This window comes from Ictalurus punctatus, chromosome 21 (genome assembly GCF_001660625.3).
Source record: "Ictalurus punctatus breed USDA103 chromosome 21, Coco_2.0, whole genome shotgun sequence".
Classification (NCBI taxonomy): Eukaryota; Metazoa; Chordata; class Actinopteri; order Siluriformes; family Ictaluridae; genus Ictalurus; species Ictalurus punctatus.
In genome coordinates this window covers 15,073,485-15,090,788 of record NC_030436.2, presented here as the reverse complement: position 1 = coordinate 15,090,788, position 17,304 = coordinate 15,073,485, and the positions used below count along the sequence as shown (strand labels likewise).

The 17,304-nt window shown below is 38.8% G+C and overlaps 3 protein-coding genes across 4 annotated transcripts in view; 1 reads left to right on the top strand and 2 right to left on the bottom strand.

The window, feature by feature from the left end:
* LOC108254852 (uncharacterized) overlaps positions 1-17,304 on the top strand; it is a 146,105-nt gene that overhangs the window by 89,868 nt on the left and 38,933 nt on the right. The window lies entirely within an intron of this gene.
* Positions 1,186-11,027, bottom strand: phtf1 (putative homeodomain transcription factor 1). Of its 2 annotated transcripts, none has more exons than XM_017450214.3 (17): positions 10,563-11,027; positions 9,195-9,313; positions 9,065-9,121; positions 8,870-8,939; positions 8,489-8,647; positions 7,456-7,660; positions 7,012-7,126; positions 6,684-6,863; positions 6,331-6,582; positions 6,070-6,198; positions 5,341-5,610; positions 4,760-4,891; positions 4,545-4,631; positions 4,296-4,451; positions 4,031-4,126; positions 3,018-3,143; positions 1,186-2,212 (listed from the first exon to the last, which is right to left on the bottom strand). In XM_017450214.3, exons 2-17 carry the CDS (start codon positions 9,222-9,224, stop codon positions 2,192-2,194), a joined length of 2,085 nt encoding a protein of 694 aa, XP_017305703.1. In that variant the 5' UTR covers positions 9,225-9,313; positions 10,563-11,027; the 3' UTR covers positions 1,186-2,191. The 2 variants fall into 2 exon arrangements, with proteins under 2 accessions (XP_017305703.1, XP_017305704.1); XM_017450215.3 differs by having other exon boundaries at positions 6,331-6,579.
* LOC108254847 (cytokine-inducible SH2-containing protein) lies at positions 12,902-17,303 on the bottom strand. The gene is made up of 3 exons (XM_017450219.3): positions 16,944-17,303; positions 15,505-15,674; positions 12,902-14,456 (listed from the first exon to the last, which is right to left on the bottom strand). Exons 1-3 carry the CDS (start codon positions 16,961-16,963, stop codon positions 13,975-13,977), a joined length of 672 nt encoding a protein of 223 aa, XP_017305708.1. The 5' UTR covers positions 16,964-17,303; the 3' UTR covers positions 12,902-13,974.

Sequence of the window (17,304 nt, the reverse complement as noted above, 5' to 3'; positions counted from 1 at the left end):
TAAGAGGAAGAAACCTTGAGAGGAACCAGACTCAGAAGGGAACCTGTCCTCTTCTGGGTAACAATGGATAGTGTGAAAAACTTGATTGGCCTGCACAGAAACCTGAGCTCGACTCCACTGAACACCTTTGGGATGAACTGGAATGTCAACTGCACACCAGGCCTCCTCATCCAGAAGAGTGGAGGTTATTATAACAGCAAAGGGAGAATGAATCTGGTTCTAGATGCTCAAAATGCACATATGAGGTTTATGGTCAGGTGTCCACAAACTTTTGGCCATATAGTATAATCCGTATTTGATTGTTGTTGGTATACCTTTCCATCAAGCACCATAACTTCCTGAAATCAAGTTTAAGCAAAGAGGTTTTTCTGAAATATTCAATTAACAGTGATCCATTTTCACTGGAGTGGTACCTTTGTATTCAGCAGAAAATATTTGTAATGGAACATAAGATTATTAGACTGTGTAGCATTGAAGGGAACAAAAATACACCTGCGGTTTATCTTCCTTATTCCTGACCATTTAAGTTCCTCATTAGTTAGTTACAGTTACATTTATATAGCGCTTTTCTAGACACTCAATGCGCTTTACGTTGTATGGGGTGAAATCTCCTCAACCACCACCAGTGTGTAGCATCCACCTGGATGATGAGATGGTAGCTATAGTGCACCAGAATGCCCACCACACACCACCTATTAGTGGAGAGGAGAGAGTGATATAGCCAGTTCAGGGATAGATAAGGGCCAATAGGGGAATTTTGCCAGCACACCGGGGTTATACCCCTACTCTTTTACAAGAAGTGTCCTGGGATTTCTAATGAGCACAGATAGTCAGGACCTCTCTTTAATGTCTCATCCAAAAGATGGTGCTCATTGATTAATATTGCTTCAGGATGATCTGGAGATGAGAATCAGGTGTACAGGATAAAGGCATCAATAAAACTTTACATTTCAAATATAAAACAAGCAGAGAACCAATTAGTTGTATAATTCTGCTTTTTTGTTGAATGATAATAAAGATATTATTAACTACCTGCTCTATAACTATCTGAATGTAACAAAGTTAGCATTGCGTCCAGACTTTCATATATATAAAAATCATTCACAGTAAGAAGAGTAGTAGTGAGTTTAAAGAGATCATTCAAGAGGAATATACTGTACAGTATTATGTATAATCAAGCCTCAATCCTACTTATGAAACATGTTTAATATGAATTAAATCGAGTGCACTTACAAGGAGATAACGTATCATTCTTTCATAACCCCTTAAAAATGTTTTCACAGGTCATTCTAATTTGATTGCTTAGATCCCATAAATAGCTCACATAGTTAAAGACATTCTTCATAATACAGTCATAAAGCACTTAGTGGTTTTGTGTGAAGGTGTGACTTTCTAAGCAGGAAGTATTTCTTAAGAGTAACACTTTCAGAGAATTCAGATCAAACCAGTTTGTAGAAATACACAAGTGCATTAAGAACTTTCCATCACATCTAGAAATCAGTTGCAGAAATATGAACAAAATCAATTAATATAACTGTGCAGTCACTGTAAATTCCAATTCTGGTTAAAAACTCAGGCACTTAAAAGGTAAAAAAAAAAAAAAAAAAAAAAAAAAACTGTGGTAAATCACTCAAGTGAAATTCAATTAGTCGAAAAAGTATCCCGGGCATGGATCTGGAAACAGAATACTAAGCATCATGTAGCATCAACACGTCCATCCATCTTCAACCGCTTACTCCTTTTCAGGGTCGCGGAGGAACCTGGAGCCTATCCCAGGGAGCATCAGGCACAAGGCGGGGTACACCCTGGACAGGGTGCATCAACATGTGATGCATGAAATTCTTGTCAGTGTAAATAAGCCACTAAACTGACACTCTTTGGAATGTGTATCTCATCATTCATGTCTGAAAATTGGTCATTATATTAGTTGTAAGAAGGAAAGCTCCATAAATAATTTTCTGAAAAAGTTTATAAAAAAAAACAAAAAAAAAAAAACAAAAAAAAAACACACAAACAAAACAGGCGCCTGGACCAGGGAAGTGAAAATGATAAATGAAATCAGCCAGCGATTCTAGATGTGAGGATTCACAGGAACACGTAGATTTTGCCAGTAGATTTGCACACGTGTAAGAGTGCTTGGTCCTCTAGCAGCACAGAGCATTTTCACTCTGCAGGGTTCAGGAGTGTAACATCACGGTTTGATCTTCCAGAGCTGCACAGAGACAAATATACAATGATGCACATGAAACTGGGCTCAGCGTTTTGACATGATGCCACACAATTGCACATGAATGTGTCATTTATATTTGTTAACTGTTTATAAAAGAAATATGGTATTCATGAAAATTCAGTCAGTTCAGAAAAAACTTTCATATCCTACGAAAGCTATGGAGTTTTTGTACGTTTACATATAACATATAAGAAGACTCACTAATGTAAACCTTGACATATCAGCTTCATTTCGTAACTGTTGAGAGTTAGTGCGCTTTTACATATGGATTGTGCTGTCAAATCTAAACTGCTTAATTTATTTCAACTGCACAAACAAATGAAATGAAACTCAAACGTTTCGGATTAATACTCTGAAAGAAAGCAATCAAAAAAAAAAATCCATAAATTGAGACAAATAAGACTAGCTATTTAATTAGGACAAAATGGCACGCTGTAAAAGGAGGAAGTGTAAGTGTTGGTCTGTGGTTGAGATGTATTTCCGGAAGTTTTGGCACACGCCACCTCAGAAGGCATGTTTTATCATGTTGTTTTCTGCTGTCTGAGATTGTAAACTTTGCATTTTATGGAGTTGTGTGGATGTCAATGAATATAAATCAGCTGTGCTGTGAGCGTGTTTGGTAATTTTATCAACATACGTTCATGGGTATGAAGAAAAGCAGTGTTAACGAAACTGTAGCAAATAAGGCAGGAATTTTTTTCGTTTGGTTTGGCCTACATAAACATTTACACCGGAATGTACTAAAAGATTGATAAGTTTGAGATTGAGAGTGTAAATGCCCACTCACTCTGATATTGAAGCCAAGCAGGTCACTGATCACAGCCGAGACAGCAGACAGGATGACCACTCTGGTAATGTTATAGATGAGGGGGTTCACCGTCAGCCCCAACAAACGAAACGGTGTGTCTAGCTCCTAATAGACGGAATGGTGTCAAAATAAAGGGTTTAACAGCGGTATTGAAAGTACGATCAACTTCTAAAGGTACATTTGTTTGTTAAAATTCTTCCATTTTTCACATCCTACCCAGATGATTCACATCTTCTTTCACATGTTGCTGTATGCTTAAATATTAGAACAAACTGGCCATTTTAATAAATAACCAATGCTGTAGAAGCAACTGATCAATTTGGATTTTATTGTGACGTGGAAGTTTTCAGATAAAAAAAAAAAGCCAGCAGATGGTGCTCTTGTTCAGTTCTGTCTAAACTGCATACTATAGTATGACTATCAACACCAAAATAATCAAATGATATCAAAACTAGAAATATAAACCTGAAAAAGACTCATAAATAAGTGTTACATCAATGTTTGAAGTATAGTAATAGGTCAGGCAAGCCTTTGAGCTCGGTAAGGAGGCTCCAAACAATGAGGATGTAAATCCATGGGAAAATCAAAATATGAAACCCCCTGAAACCCCTTTACGTGTAAAGTACAGCGATATCTCATAAAACCCCTACTCGTCTCGGTAAAATACAGAGACTTGCCGAAACTTGTCTGAGCAATTGATACTGTTAAATGGAGAGGACTTTCCTGTCAAAAAGTCACAAAAGAAAGAGGGAACTACAAGAGGCATAGAAGAAGTAGAATGATAGTAAGCCAAAAAGTAATGTAAAAGTAGTAACAGTAACAAGTTCTTATTTTAAGCAAACACCTATAGAAATTGATGCTCAAGTAGCTAGTTAGCAAATTAGCTGGCTAAGTGTGATTTCCTTTTGCTAGTAGAAATCAGAAATGATTAGAAATGAAGGGAATCCTCAGGTGACACACAGCATTGAAGCTGGTAATGATTCAAAGCTTACTTTCAGTAATTTCGTGGCCAATTTCAGGACATTGTTGACGATGCTTAGGTCGTCCTTCTTTTCTGGTTTCTTTTCCATCTTCAGATACAAGTTTATCTGGAGGAGAAAGAAAGTTAGAACCAAGCAAAGAGAAATATAGTTTGATTTGATAATTTACTTATCTTTACCTTCACTTCAAAGCTTTACAATGGCAGTAATCAGGCAGGATTGTTGATGCGTTGCTCTGTGCGTTTGCCAAGACTTTAGTATACGTATGTGTGTGTACCTGTTCGGTCAGCAGAACAGAGGCATTGCTGTACTTTTGGTTAGTCTCAGCCCCGAGCGTGGCCAGCCGCAGCAGGAAGATGAGGAGAGCGGCGCCCCACACCAGCAGCTCCCAGTTACTCTCCCAGTCCAGGAACGTGTGGTGGCTGTTCAGCACCTACAACCACAAAACACATGCCACATACGGACTGGTGCTCATCACCACATTGAGAAACCATGGTGGCTTATATGCGGACAAATGTTGCCTGACCTGTGCACAGATGGTGAATGCGATGGACAGAGCCAGGAGGAAGATGGAAGAAACAATGACATCCACCGAACGCTGAGGTCCCCGCCTCTGTAAAACAAAACACATTTCAGGAATCTGGCACGTTTCCATTTGCAGAACATAATCAAAATTAAATTTCTGAATGATATTTTGTAAAAACAAACAAACACACAAAAAAGATAGATATAGAAATGGACCTTGAGGAACGATCGAAGTGAAAGCCACATCTTGATGTTCTGCACCTTCTTCAGTCTAAAGTGAGGGATTGCAGATTTTTTGGCTTTGCGTGCTGACGTGATGTGACTGAAGAGTTTGGCTAAGAGCAGCCTCTGTGAATGACATCGCACTCGTTTAAAATGCAGGGCACAGAAAGACATAATAGCATTCTATAAATCCAAACTGTCTAATGAACCATTTCCTTCTGTGTCGTCGTGAACAAGTAATCGACCTGCTGTAAAACAACTTTAGCAATTAAAAGCTGAATGATTCATTGAGTAGGAAAAATTCATTGTAGAGGTCCTTTACACTGGGAATTGAGGAACACTACTGTATGGTTTTGTTTTGTTTTATGCCGTTTGAATTCTTGAATCCGATTTGTCACAAGGTGGATAAAAAGTATGCCTTCACACCACCTCAGCACTGATTATTTGTATTACAGCACACCCCATGGCGTTTCATTCCTTAACACCCACACTTAACACCCACAACAAGACAACCCATGCAGATTGTATTCTTACACCTCAGCTGTTTGCTTGAAGAGAAAAGCAGAGCCCTGTACCTGCTTGTACGTTCTTTCAGCGACACATATCATGAAGAAGAAGAGACCGGTGAGGAAGACTCTCTCCACAGAGGTGATAAGGAAGAACGCGAGGGAGTAGGCACTCGGCTTCCCGGCAGCCATGATGGTCAGTTCATTGAGGGTGATAGAGTTCAGACGTGTCATATCAAACTGTTGAGCCAAGCGGAAGCAGAAAGGGAGCAGGGCCAAGGTGGCTGTAACCAGCCCTCCAAACACCAGGTAACCCATTCCCTGTTCCACCAACTTTACCTGCACAGAGAAGATGGAATGGAAGGATACACTAATAATAACAACATGTACAGGACAGGTCAAAGACATCGATCTTCTCATTAGAGTTACGGTGGATCCAAAGCCTATCCCGGGAACACTGGAAAACACCCTGGACGGGATGCCAGTCCATCATAGTGGTGGTTTTTATGTAAGGAATATAACATGAACAGGCATGCTGTTATAGGAAAACTATGGGGTAGAAACGTTCAAACGTGAAGTACAATTAATCACCCCAAAGTTAACTGTTTTCCAATAATAGCATAAAACAGCTTAAGTGTTGTTCAGCTAATTAGTATTAGATCCTTATTATTCTTATCCCTCATCAACTGCAATTTTTAGTTTATTAATGAATGACATGTCATGCTTTTTAACCATTTATAGTTTTATTTAATACTGTGACATCCACAAGACAAGTTAAACATGTAAGGAGGGACTCACCTGTGTGAGGATGATGCTGCTGATCTCCAGTACGGACATATCTGCCTTCTTGCACTCACCCTGCTCCCAGATAATGGCACTCACACGGTCTTTAGAAGGGTGGCAAGCCTGAAGCCATGAAAACTGTTGCTGAAAAACAACCTAGATGCTCTTACAATCTGTGCAACTCTTGGGTTAAATCTTTTTGACTATATAAATGTGAATCATATATAATATAAAATAAAATGGGGAAAAAAAAAGCCCTTGTCACACAGCACTGACCTGTGAGAAAGCTTTGTCGTCATCACTGCTGAGGACAGTGGGTGGAGACAGGGTGTGGTTATGTGGATTGTGAAGCCCTTCATCCCTGCTCTCATTGCTTGCTGAGGAGGCAGAGTCAGAAGCCTGCAGAAACTCTTCCCACAGCATGTCGTCTGAGTCGGAGGCAGGCCGAGAATCTTCAGCAGGTTGTGCCGGCTTCACTTCAGGAGGCGTTGCTGTGGCGATCACTGTCGCACCATCATCATGTTTCTGCTGTGGACCATGCACAAACAACAAAACTCCAAACAATAACTGCCTATATACATATAGCACACATACGGTTATCGCCGCTACAGAAAATCTGCACTTCTGACCTGATGCTTTGTAGTGGCTGCAGACTCTTTGGCATTCTGAAGTCTCTTCCTGAGTCCAGGAGCAGGAGTGGTGTGTTGATTTAGGAGGAGTCTGTCTCTCGGTTGCCCTGCTACCTCAACTTCCTCTTCTTCACTGGAAAGCTCTTCAGAGAGCCCATCCACATGCTTCCTCTGAGAATTCTGCATCAAATAATGCCAACAGTCTATACAAGAGCATGGCAATTTAATACTGTGAGGCAGCTAGTTTCTTGTTACTGCCATTAATGACCATCTGACCTTCTCAGATCAATCCTAATAACCTGATAATTTCTCAGAACAGATTTGTTACCTGGTTCTTCTGTGATCTGTAGAACTGCTTGCTCTCCTTGCTGCTCCAAGTCTTGAGCTCTGCTGCTCCTTTATCTGCCTGATCTGCTCTCTTCGCTTTTTTAAACTTCCTCTGTCTAGATAAACACAATAAATTAAGCATTGTAATCGGTGGCAAATTGCTGTGGTGGACGAGGAACAACTTATTTTTTGCAGATGTTAACAGGAATAAATCACGGCAGGACGTGCGGTTATAGAACAAAATAATCCACTTCAACACTTCAAGACCTCCCGGTCTTTGTTTATTTTCCTAGAACAGCACGTCCTGCCGTGTTTTATCCCTATTAACATCTGCAAAAATAAGTTGTTTCCCAAGAAAGAAAAGGATCAATTAAATCTGCAATATAATATATTGTAATATTTAATTATCTCTGTATTACTGTTAGCAACACCATAACCTGCTTACCTTTTCTTTCGAGAGGGGCTTGTTTTCTGGTTGGTAGTGTGAATATTGGCCAGGCTGGACACTAGGCTGCCCTCAGAGGTCCGGGATGACTCAGTGGACACTATCTGGCAGTGCACTGTTCCTAATAGCATCATCAGGCACATTGGACCCAGTAACTCGCTGGCTGTGGCTGCAGACACCTCGATAAACAGCACAGCAGCTGCCACTGTTAAGGAGATAGTCACTAGTTATACATTTAAAGGCAATAGGTAGAGAGGAACAGGAGGAAACTCTTTGGGCCTTTTCCACTACCAGAACTTTTGGCACCAGAGAACTGCAACTGTGCTTTTTCCACTGACCTCATACAAAACGTGTCAGTTTTATGGTTTTTGGTACCTGCTCGAAGGTAGTACCAACAGGAACTACTGGTACATGGAAATGGAGCTAGCACTGTAGTGCGGTTACACATACCAGTATCATACAATACATACAGCAACACCACACGTACCCCCAAAACAGTCTTGAAAGTATACTTTTGCCAGAAAATGAAACTCAACCTGTTCCACAAAAGCTTACGTTCTCAATAAAGATTTTTACAGCACAAACAAAACAGCAACAACCAGAAATGCATTGTTTGGATAACGTTACCAAGGTTCATAATAACACCACTACAGTGTTGATTTTTTTTTCCATGATTTTTTTTTTTTTTTTTTTTTTAAAGTGTCTCAGTATCAGTCATTTCAGTGAAGCCAGTATAAGCTGATTAACCAAATGACCAACCAGAAGTAATTTCAGTCTTTTTTTTCCTATGTTGAACATAACGATGGCATTGTTGTGTGTTAAAAAAAAAGTTGAACCTTGAAGCCCATGTAAACTAGTTAGTGTTTTGGCCACTTTTACTGTGTTTTCTACATTTTGTTGCTCCTTTTAATAAACTTGTTAGATTGATATTCTACCACTAATAGGAAAATTATACTGCCAACTCTTCCTAGTCTAACATTTCATCTCTAGTTTCCTGCTTTGTCTAACAGCAAATATAAGAAAAAGTATTTACCTTGCAGGAAGTATAGCACCAGAATCAAGGTGGCAAGGCATTTGGACGTGACCTGGATCCACCACTTGAAGAAGAATGGGTAGAAGAGAACCCTGACCATGCCTTTACGGGTCAGAGCAGTCCATGGGCTCTCTGGCTTGGCCTTGCTAAATGTGGAGCCTGAAAATAAGAGATTTGTGAGTGGTGCTTACATACAAACACTGAGTCATCAAAGAAAGTTCCAAGCATTTTCATTATAAGCCGTTTTGGAAAGAAGGTTCACTTGTTCATTCTATCAATGAACATTATGTCACTTGTCAACAAGTCTGTGAGGAAAACAAGTGGTTAGATCAGTAGGAAAGAGGAATGCACACCTACAGACATCCTGAAAAAGACACTTACCCCTCACCAGGTCAACATCTATGAGATCGGGCTTGATGTGGCCGGTTTTCTTCGGCTTATTTCTAATGCCCTGTACAAAGCAATCATTTTTTGTTGTTATTGTTGTTGTTTTTTAATTAACACCAGGTTTGCTATAACTTTTCAGAAAACATTATCCATGAACCCCATGAACTTGTATGCGAACTTTAAATGTACCTTGAGTTCAGCCTGTTCCACAGATTTCTCCCATATCTGCTGATCGTAAGCTCCAATCTATAACACAAAACACAAGTATGATGTAACATTTCACTGCATTTTTTCCAACCCATGGAAAAGATTTGCTCACCTTTTCTTGATACCACGCTATTCTTGACATTTTTGGTGAATTGTGAAGGAACCTAAGACGTCCAGGAAGGTCATCGGAGTCATCTCATACAGTAGCTAATATTAGTCACAGCCCACTCCCTAAACAAAGGAGAAAGAGGGAAAGAAGAATCTGGATGTTTATTTTAAAAAGAAACTTTTACTGGAAGTGACAGCTGGATGATGATGATGATGCCTTTCCCACAGATCTAAATCCAGATGTCTAGATATTTGAGTAGTCTTTGTGACTGAAATGCCCAACAATCTGTACCGTAATAATGAATTCCCTTTCAGAGTCACTTAAATCCTTTCCTCTTGAGCCAAAATCGAGGTCAACTGGGCCTGCCACAGTGCATCATGGAAGGCTGTTAATTGCTTAATTGTATCAAGTAATGCACTTTTCTGGAAGTGTTTCTCTGTTCATTTATGCAGGTTTTTCCTTGAAATTGTTGCATACATACATACAGGGGGAGAGAGAGGGAGGGGAAGAAAGAGAGCATCAGAGATACGAAACCGAGATAGATCCTTACAAAATCCAGGTTCAGTGATCATAGCCTAGACATAGAGAAAGGCAGACACAAGCAAGCATGGCTTCCAAAGGAAGAAAGAGTGTGCTGACACTAAGTCTAGTGAGGATGAGACAGAGACACACTTTCTCCTTTATTGTGATGCCTTTCATAATACAGGAGACAAATACTTTTATATTCTTGAAACTCTTACTGCGGTTTTCCAACCTATCAGAAGCAAACCAAATGCAGGTGCTACTGTGGGCGGAGTCCAAATGCAGATTATACTGGGGGAGGAGTCCAAATGCAGGTGATACTGGGGGAGGAGTTACACACCTGTTGCAGCAAATTTCGTCTCTGGAGCTGCACATGCTTAGAAACCAACTACTGCTCTGAGCACATCTCATTGGACAATCATACACACGCAACATACACCTTATTTACTTATTTCTAATATCCCTTACTGCATTTTATTTTATGGCATTAATGTACATAATTATTGTAACCTTTATACTTTTGTCCTACTTATTTTTTTGTTGCAATTATTACTCATATATATAAATTATTATTATCCTTTCTTATCCATATTGATGCTTTGGCAATGTTGTGTGTAAACAATTATGCCAATAAAGTACTTTGAAATTGAGAGAGGAGGCAAATTACATTATTTAGCTTACAGCTTACTTAAGAAAACATCCACCGTCCAGCTATTAAAATTAAAAACATAACTTTTGCTTTTAGTAAAAAATAAATAAATAAATAAAGCCCCCAACAACAACCAATTTATCACAACCCTATATCTAGTTTTTAATTGGTTGTATAAAAGTCGCCTGCATTTAACTTACCCCAATTTCCGAGCAAAGCGTTGCATGACGACAGTGAAGTTAGCTCACTGGCTAATGAGGAAGTTGATCAGGAAACATAAAATAAAGTGACTCTTCAATTAATTGTCCAGAATGGAACCCAAACAACCGTTGCATAAATACTTTTTTTTTTATTAACTTAAAATTGTTTTCAGCTGTTTATTTCAAAAGCAGTTGAGAAACAAGACGGGAAAAAAGTTTCTCAAAAATAACTAAGCTGCTAGCAAAAAAAAAAGACATCCCCCTGGCTATGTTGCTATGACAACAGGCAGTCGTACTGAAATGTTATTCAAAACATTACACGACTAGTGTCAAACGAAAATGTTTTGTAACTGTACAAAACATTACTAGTCCAAAAAGCTCTAGTTCAACATAAAGTTCAGCCGTTATCCTGGTAAGAGTGAAGCCTGCTACAACGGGGTGAAGTCAGCCTTTTCTAAAGCAAAAGAACAGATCAACAAACCGTGGTGTATTTTTTAACCCCTTCGGTATCCTTAAGTTTAAAAACAAATACAAAGTTTGACATTGCTTTAAAGGCATTTAATTATAAATTTGACAAATAGCAGATGTACACATATACTATATTGTATTGCGCTTGCTAATTTTACACTTACTCATCCACATAAAAATGCAGGTTTAAATGCACACAATATGCCTTTAAAACACACCGATGTGAATCTGAGTTTGAAACTATGTTTACACCTGACCATTTCCTATTTGGATTGCATCCTCAGAAGTTTTTAGCCATGTGCAGTCAGATGAGTCTCTAGTTAAGCAGGTGTATGCTTGGTGTATCACGTGCAATATGATAATAGGAGAGACATGCCTTTACATTTTTATAACATATAGCTAAAATTCAGTCCAGACATTCAAAATAGTTCAAGAGAAATGTGTTTTAAATACATCTTGATGCATTTACACTTGCATCACTGATGTGAATAATAAGTATCTAGATGTGATCCTTATACTCAAGACACAGAAAGCCACTAAGTTTAAAACGGGTTTTACAGGTCTAATCAAATTTAAACTGGTTTTAATTGTATATCGGGTGCACTTACACATATATTTTTCTATGGATAATCCTTATTCGATTATTTATCCAGATTCCCAAGGTGCATAAAGGGGCCTAATGTAAACAGGGTCTGAGACATATTTAGCCTTGTTATACAAGTGCAAAATCCTAATAGAGCAAGGCAGAATGGTCAAGGTCCATAGTGAAAATTTTGTCAAGTGGTAACTGCTAAACATATTATACAGCAGAAAAAGAGGACCACTGAAAAAGCTGGCAATCAATAGCAAAGAGCTGATTTGCATATTAAAGCATAATACTTGGATTTCAGTCTGATTCAGTGATGCATGTGCTCAAAATGTTGTCAGGATGTAATCTAAACATGACATATGAAGCTTCCGGTGTAAACAGGTCTCCAGAACTTGGAAAGTGTTTCAAGTGAACAAATTGAAACGTTATATATGTGTTGCGGGTGCACTTAGAGTTGCTGGGGATTTATTTATTTATTTATCTATTTATTTATTTATTTAGAATGTATATCACCTCTATCATAATATAATCCAGATAATCAAGACACATGAAACAAGGCCTTAATCATGGGTGATTTCAAATATATATTAATAAATAAATAAATAACTTATTTAAGGGAACTGAGTCACCATTTAGTCCCACAGCAGTCAGCTGAAAAAATTTAAGTAGAATGGAAAAGCTGTCCATAATAATAATGTGTTTTTCACATTGTTGTACCGCCCTTACGGTCAGGGGACTATTTGCAAAATTACCAAGAACAAGGAAGCAATGGGATGGCACTTGAGTAGTGAATCAAATTATTCAGAAAGTTTAAGTAAGAACTGTAATGTTTAATAAAAGATCACTTCCATGAACTACTAGATATCTTCCAGCTCTGAAAAGCCTCAAGCACACATTGTACTAATATTTTTAATTAGACTTACATGACTTACATGTGTAAGTGCATGTGTGTGTGTGTGTGTGTGTGTGTGTGTGTGTGTGTGTGTTCACAGATGCACATCAGACAGTGTATAACTCATACAGATGTATTAAAAGCTGTCTCTGTGGCTGTAGTCCCAATGAACAGCTTTTTCAGGAACATCTTGACTTGGGTATTATGATCCACCAGCAAAACATCCACTGATATCTAATTTAGCTGGATGTATGTTTGCATAGTGTGTGTGGCATAACCAGTTTCAAATATATAATATGCTGAAGAGTCAAATACAGTAATTAATACCACCTCAGTGAAGAAGTGTTGTGTAACCCTTGAATCCTTTTTGTTCTCAGAAAAGATACAGCGTTGGACAGTTTCAGTTTTTTATTAAAAACATGTGTAAATCTAAACTACCGAACTCTAAGAAAATAGCAGGTGATAAAATCTAAGTCTACTTGGAAATGTTGAATGATGTCATTAGAGTCTGATTCCAGTGATATGTCAGGACATACAAAGTTGACCTACTTTCAAGAGCAGGCTTATAGATTACACTACCAGCTCGTAAACAGGGTTATAAAAGATGTAAAAGATGAAGAAGAAAAAAAACAACACAGCTCCCAAAAGGTAAAATGTAAAGAAAATACATTAGTATAAGATTAATAAATTAGTATAGGAACTTGGTGTATAGGATCTTTTTATTTATTTTTTTTGTTTGTTTTGATGATCAAAATTAAACGTTTCATTGAAATATTTGACTAAAAACTGAAAATTTGTACAGACAGTAATATATACAAGAACTCTGTTTTTCAGTTGAACAAATTTTGTTCATATGTAAACAGGATGCAGGAAGCAGCTCCTCGTATCTAGCCTGTAATGCACAGGCAGACAGAACAAAGGCAGGGCCTGCTGACTTGCTATTCGAAAGTCTGTAGCTTTCTATAACTGTCATTGTCTCTGAGAGTGTGCACGAAATTTTGCCATCCAAATGCCACAACACACTCCGGCCCTTCATAACTGCCTTCACAATACTTCTTTGGAAATTCAGAGAGGTGTTTGCTGTGCAATTAAATACATCAAAAGTTTGCCATGGTGAGTCATAGCAATAGATCTCAGAACTTATAGTTGAGGCTTGGTTTGTCATATAGTCCAATACATGTTTTGAATATGAGCAATTACATAGTCATTATACTGTATATTTAGACTCAATTTTGTAATTCAAATAAGTGCTTAATGGTCTCATTATGCTCAGTTCAGCTTTTATTCACTGGCCACAGGCCTGAATGTCTCAACACACTTCTTTCTCACAATGCACTTTGGGACTCGGTGCAAATCTTTAGCAGCACCCATACATAGTCCTATTGCACACAGCTCCTGCATCATTTAAATGTTTATCCAGCAGTTTCTTTCACGGGAAACCCAATTTATGCATGGTGCAAATGTTATACTTTGAAGGGATAGTCCTGTAAGTAAATCAGCAGAAGATGTGGTAAGGGAAGCTGTTCTGGGCAGTTTGTGTGTCTGTTTATTGTGAGGCGGACCAAGTGCTGTAACATGGGGAAGGTTTTGGGTTTATACAGAGGCTGCCTGAGCTTCAGCAGAACTGCATTTTCCTTCAGTGCTGCCGGGGTATCTTCCTCTGGCTTAGATTTCTCCTTTCTCCTGCTGGTGCCCACGTAGTGCTGCACCAGATCGGACACGGTGGGGAAGGACAGCAGCCGAGGACAGGCACTAGAACTGTAGTCCAGGCAGAAACGGTTGCCACTGTACTCAATGCGTATGTTGGTGGGGCCTCTGTTTGTCTTCACAGAGAGGGTGAAGAAGTAGTGTGTGTGGCTGCTGTCTCGCACGAGGAACGTGCCCTCTGCCGTGCCTGCCAGAGCGTCTCCAGCCTGGCTGGCTGAAATGTTCCCCCAGTACCAGCCTGAAAAACAAAGGAGACAATGTTGAAGACATAGTATATTATATCTATATATAGATATAACAGTATAATGATGCAAAGGATTAGGTTAGTGGTTCCCAGGGACTGTTTTCTGGTTATCCGAACAATTTAACAACTAGGAAAAATGCAACAAAAATTTGCACAGGGGACCACTTAGAGTCCACTGTGATGAGCTCTTGAGCTATTATTTATTTATTAACCTACCTAAAGCTGGTTTTAGACCCTGCAGTTACAGTGGCCTTTAATTATTATTACTTGTCAGACTGTACAAGATGATCTCAATAAAATATTGGCTGAACTGTATAACAGCCTGTCAAATAACATGTTTTGTTTACGTTTCGTAACTGTCCTATGCCGTCCTCCTATTGGTAACTTTTAGGCAAGATTCATAGCATTGGAGTCACACTGAGATTTTTCTAAAAAACATTTTGGACACTGCAAGAACTTTGCTGTCGACTGTTCTTGGTTGCAATGGCACTAAATTAGCCATAATTTTTGTTCGCAACTGCAAAATCTGGCCAAAAATACAGTGCAGTGCACAAGGCAGGGGACACCCTGGATGGGGTGCCAACCCATTGCAGGGTACAATTCCACACACACATTCACACACCCATTCACACACTATGGTCTTTGGACTGGGGGAGGAAACTAGAATACCTGGAGGAAACCCCTAAAGCACGGGGAGAACATGAAATCTCCGCACATGCAAGGCGGAGGCGGGATTCGAACCCCCAACCCCGGAGGTCCGAGGTGAACACGATTAACCGAGCTTAAAAAAAAAGCTGGTTTGAAAACTGCTTCAAAAAGATAAAACATTAATATTATGTTTGCACGAAACTACCAGTATATGTTGGTGATCCTTAGACTTAAATATGTGAAAATGTTGGTATCAACATTAAGGAAAAGGCTGCTAACAATTCTATAATCTTATTTATTTATTTATGCTATTTAACTTCTAAATTTGATTGATTCTGAAAAAAAAAACAGAAGGTGGTCTTGAGGACTGAGCACAATCCTGGTTGAGCTTTACCTGAGGCATACAGGTGCTGAAATGTCGCATGGATGCATCGCAGGTTTTCGAACGAATCCCACGGCTGAGCAGAACGCGAGACCGGTTGGTTACAGGGACCTTCTGATACTTCTGCATTGTCTGTAACTCTCATCTCTCCAGTAACCATAACTGAAGGTAGGATTGCAATCCTATTAGGAAAGATGAATCTTTTATTTACAAATGGACTAGAAAGGACCATAAATTGGTTTGAAGCGAACACCATAAAACCATGTGTTAGACCTTGAGAATGGACCAAGAACATGTTTTCCCAAGGTTACACAAGCAACATTCTTTTCATAGCTAGTCTATAATGTCATGTTACACCCTATTCTTGTTTGGTTAGATCATCATAGTAGTGGGATTATTCATACAGTGCTTTGTTCCTCAACATTATAGGCAGTAGTAGTTCAGGTTTCTGTACTTTTGTCTTGAAAGTTGTACAAGGAAGGCCATTATCCCTAAACTGCTCAGCTCTTTGCTACTATATTAGGAAGTTGCACTGGATTAAAGCATCTTCTTCAATGAATATACATAAATGTAATTTCAGTTGCACCAAAAGTTAGAAAGAAAGAAAGAAAGAAAGAAAGAAAGAATAGGAATCTAAATCTACACCCAGATTTCTGTATAGATGAGTTGTGATAATATTGTAAAATTGATCAATACAATGGAAATGAATAAGTGCCCCTATCAATATCATTCACTAACACTTATACTGTCATATGTTTTAAAAGCTGCCCTGAATGTTGGGCCTTACTTATCAAGTGAGATATGATGAAGTTTATTTTTGGCCCTCTCTACAGTGAAGGACATATCTTATGACGTTCCCCAAAAATGTTGCTATTCAAAAATCATTAAAAGGCAAGTGCAGCTGTAAACACTATCTCTAACACTACCACATCAACACCACCATGGTGCTAGAGGTTGTTTTAATTACTTCTCCAGGAATAGGGCTAGAATAAAAATATTATATATAATAATATTTGAAAAGCCTTGATAATATGATAAGTCTTACAGTGGGTGGATTAAGCATTAAATCACTATGAAGAGTAAAATAAAATATTATGTTGCATGAAGCAAAGGAATAAACTTTTAAGACATGAGACTGTAGAAAGGGCAAGGTTATGAGTATGATATTTTTAATGGTAATATTTTTGACGGGTTATATTTCCTTCCCTGTCGCAGCTGGGGACAAAATGTTCTTATTAGTATGCATGGACGCATTAACCAAGAATATATTAATCCAGCATTAACCAAGAAAAGAAATGAAGTGATAAAATGCCATGATGTCATAGAATGTAAATAAATAAATAAATAATTATTATCTGCTGATCTTAATAACTTTCTTTGTGATTGCATGGAGTTGGGAGAAATTATAACCTGTTATATAGGTTACTATTTAAAAGAAAAAAAGTTCTTACCTTTGCACACACAAGAGCATCACGAATTAAGTCGGAATTGTTGTATCACCGGTGGGTGATGACAATTTTTTAACGCCTTACAGATGCTGAATTATACACACAAGACCCAAGTCGACATCCTTCACTGGAGTAATGGCGACAAACCGGCGCCCGGTCTCACACACTAGGAACTCACACGTTGAACTCAGCAGTAAAAGCACACGTCGCTCTGTCTCACGAGCTCCACGAATGTAAGCAGTGCTAACGCCTTTGGAAAAGCAGAGCACCGGGAAACGCTTTCCGAGAATCGGTTTTAGTGGAGGCGCGTCTGGCTGCGCTGCGCATTTCACGGAACTGCGCTCGCGAGCTGCGGCGCACGCTG